This window comes from Arachis hypogaea, chromosome 9 (genome assembly GCF_003086295.3).
Source record: "Arachis hypogaea cultivar Tifrunner chromosome 9, arahy.Tifrunner.gnm2.J5K5, whole genome shotgun sequence".
Classification (NCBI taxonomy): domain Eukaryota; kingdom Viridiplantae; phylum Streptophyta; class Magnoliopsida; order Fabales; family Fabaceae; genus Arachis; species Arachis hypogaea.
Window position 1 is genome coordinate 21,566,038 of NC_092044.1, and position 3,463 is coordinate 21,569,500.

A 3,463-nucleotide genomic window follows, 5' to 3' on the forward strand; every position below is an offset into this window, starting at 1 on the left:
GTGCTTGCAAGATCTTATTACCGGTGGTGGTTGGGAGGTTCGGAGGAGTTGGAAAGGGGAGTTTTAGTTAGATCAAAGATCCTTAGTTAGTTACCTATTTTCGTTTCTCATGGTTTAGTTATGCTTATACGCTTTAATTATGAACTGGGAGTTCTAGGATTGCCTTTGGCTTTCCCAGGACATTATATGTTAGATATTTGGGCACTCTTACCATGTTGAGAACCTCTAGTTCTCACCTATGCAGATTTTTTGGTTATAAAGTGCAAGACGTGAGGCTCCTCGCTGAGGCATGCTGGCGACTTCTGATTTAGCGAAGATCCTTAGCTCTTGAGAGTTTATTTTGGTTATTTGTATTTACTTAGATACTTATTATCTCCATTGTTTATATATATTGTATTGACTCCTCTTAGAGGTTATTTTCGAGACTCAAGTTTTGTAACTCTGTATTTTGGGTTTTCTTTTGGTGGTTTTCCTATATATATCTACATGTATACTTCTATGTTCGGACCGGTTATCTTCACGAACCGAGTCTCGAGCCTCATTATCTGTAGTTTGGCACTCTATTGTACATATATCTGTGTCAGCTTACTTTATCTGTTTCGTTTACGTTACCGATCATAGTGTTGTACTTTTCGATTTAACGGTTTTTATTTACCCCTTTTTCTTTAAAGGCTCTTAGTTATAAACATTTTTCATACTACTATATATACTAAATTTTATCTTTAGAGGTCGTAATACCTCACCACTTCTGTTTTATGACGTAAACATAAGACTCTGTGTAGTAGGGTGTTACAGTCTTCTTTGTTAGTCTTGCTAGTACTTGAAGAGATGTTAGCATTGCTAGTGGTTAATAAACCCAATTAAGACTTATGAGGCAAATTCTGATGCTTAACATTCAAAATCTGGATAGGTTTGAAGAAGAAAGAAAAAAGGATACAGTCAAGATAAGGCAAAAAAATTTAAATAAGGAAAATGTGGAAGAAAAACGGCAAAATTTACTTGTCTACTCTTTCCTCCTTCCAATTTTTGCCTTTTAATAGCTTGATTCTCTTGGGCCAAATAGGGAATCTCAACAGTGCTGGTTTTCATGGATGATGACTATAACTGTGGTTTTTTACTGGTGCCTATCATTTTATCTGTCTCTTGCTTTTTGGAGGTGGTAGTTGTCAATATTTTCCGTAATGTTAGTTTGGGAGTGCAAGCATCTTTTCCTACTTCAGCAGACCCATCTCCAGATGATGAAATCTCTAAGCATGAGCTCTCTCCTTGCAAATATCTTCACTTCTTTCCGTATCAACAAGAACCTGATATTCATTGATCATAATTGTTATATGAGAACTTAAGTCAATAATCAGGGAACAAATTTTCCAAAAGGCATGCTCAGATTGCAGTAATAATTACCACATGAGAAGTAGTTGTGTTGTTTTCTTCTTTGACTTCACTGCAAGGTGCATCATCTTCCTTTATTTCAGTAGTCATGCTTTGTGGATGTTTAATTGTTTCCTGAAAAGTCTCCTCAACATTTCGGATGTCTAGTAAAACAATATATGATCAGTGATGATAATTCAATCAAATTTTAAGCACAACATTATATCATCAATGTAGAAGTAAGAGTAGCGTGTCTATTTTGTCAGCTGCACTAAAATCACACAAGGTATCTACAGTGATAGATCTACCAACCTTGATTTTTGGCATGAATGTTGCAACAATTTGAAGAACCAAGTAAAGATCAATCACGTAAAGATTTCATACAATAAACACCAATTAGAAAACAAACTAAATAATAGTTTGAACTTTTTATCATGATAGCCATCCATTTAACCTTTCTGTAGAGAGAACAATATGTAACGTTTAAAGAGGATAAACCCTCGCAACCTAAAAGGTGTTGGTGCAAAAAGAATTGAAATTCCTATTAGGCGAATTATCCAATATTTACTTGAAGAATTTTCAGAATAGCAGCCACAAGAGAAACCATTGATAAGATATCAACAGAGATTTTCACTACGATGCAAGACAAACGAGACAATTTGACACAAAAAGCGAATTATCTGGATCACTAGTATCAATCATAAAGGAAACCTAACTTCTCCTTTTCATTTTAACAAATCCCTCCATCCAAAAGAAAGTAATCAATCAGTGATTACCACAATTTCTTGGCAAAATGACCAAACCATCAAATATATTTCCAGAAAGAACCTACGTAATAAACCCTAAAATTCATGTTGAAACTATCAAATAAGAGATTTGAACCCATTGAAAACACACAATTCTTCAACATAACATTCATGCAAACAATTCCTGCTTTGATCCTATGTGTATTACCTTAAACCCTAAAATCCCAATTCTTCACCCAACGACAAATTAAAGAAACAAAACTTACGTGAAGGTGCGTAGGAGAGTGCAGTATCAAACCATTGTTGAGCCCTGCACTCGTCCTCCTCGGTTTGCCCATTGATGAAATCAAAGAACCTCGGTGCCGAGAACTCGTAGGTCTCATCGATCATGGTCATGGTGGAGCCGCTGCCACCACAGAGTCTAAATAAAGAAACGAAAGAAACTTCAAGGGTTGAGCGCCGAGTGAGGGATAGGCAGCGATAGACAGTGCCGATTGAGGGAAGACACGCCGACGGAGCAGCGCCAACGGGGCAGCGCCGATGGAAGGTTGCGAGAGAAGGTGTGAGGTTACGAATCTGAGGAGGAGGCTTGCGTTGAGGGTGCAAGGGTTCTCATAGCATTGATGAAGATGAAGAGCTGGGAGAGAGTGCAGTGGGGTGGTGAGGGTCCTCATCGGCAGTGAAAGGTCCGCAGCTGGGTGGAGAGGGTTGGGTAGGATGTGCTCGACGGCTGGGTGATGATGAAGGGTTATCACTTAGAGGGTTTAGGGTTAAAGTGTTTAACTTGGGAAAAAATTAAAGGCTTTGGAAAAAAAATTTGGAAAACTCCATCGGTACGCTTTTTTGGGTCGATTCGAGGCTCCTAAAGGGTGAAAACAAACACAATCTTCTTAGGCAACACACGAGAACCATTCGAATTCAAGAAGCTCCTCTTAATTGGTATCTTAGAAAGTTAGATCCTTCAAAAATTTAGGTGCTTACAATTTCAACCCATGAATTTGTAACACAAATAAAGTGTATGCATTAATTCATTATGCATCAGGATCTTCCGATCTTTCAGCCTGGCATGGCTATAGTGATTGATTTTGCACCTTTACTAATTAATCCTCCCTTTATGTATTTATTTATATTTTTGGTTTCTGAATCAAGAAAAGAAAGATTGGGAATCGGAGAAAAAGAAGACAAGACAACGGGAAGAATCTCCAAATTTTGTTTGGTTAGTACATTGGATTCTCTTTAGTTTTTTCCTTTTTCTTTTGAAAAAAAAAGTAAAAATAATATAATTAAAAATTATCATTTACAAGTATATCAAAATTAAGTAATTTTTATGGTGTCTAAAAATATTTGTC

The 3,463-nt window shown here is 36.9% G+C and overlaps 1 protein-coding gene across 1 annotated transcript; it reads right to left on the bottom strand.

Annotated features, from left to right (window-relative positions):
• Nucleotides 1–867: 867 nt before the first annotated feature.
• Nucleotides 868–3,017, bottom strand: LOC112710677 (uncharacterized). Its single transcript, XM_025763025.3, has 3 exons — nt 2,381–3,017; nt 1,402–1,532; nt 868–1,304 (listed from the first exon to the last, which is right to left on the bottom strand). The coding sequence occupies exons 1-3, from the start codon at nt 2,508–2,510 to the stop codon at nt 1,248–1,250; spliced, it is 318 nt and encodes a 105-aa protein (XP_025618810.1). The 5' UTR covers nt 2,511–3,017; the 3' UTR covers nt 868–1,247.
• Nucleotides 3,018–3,463: the final 446 nt, after the last annotated feature.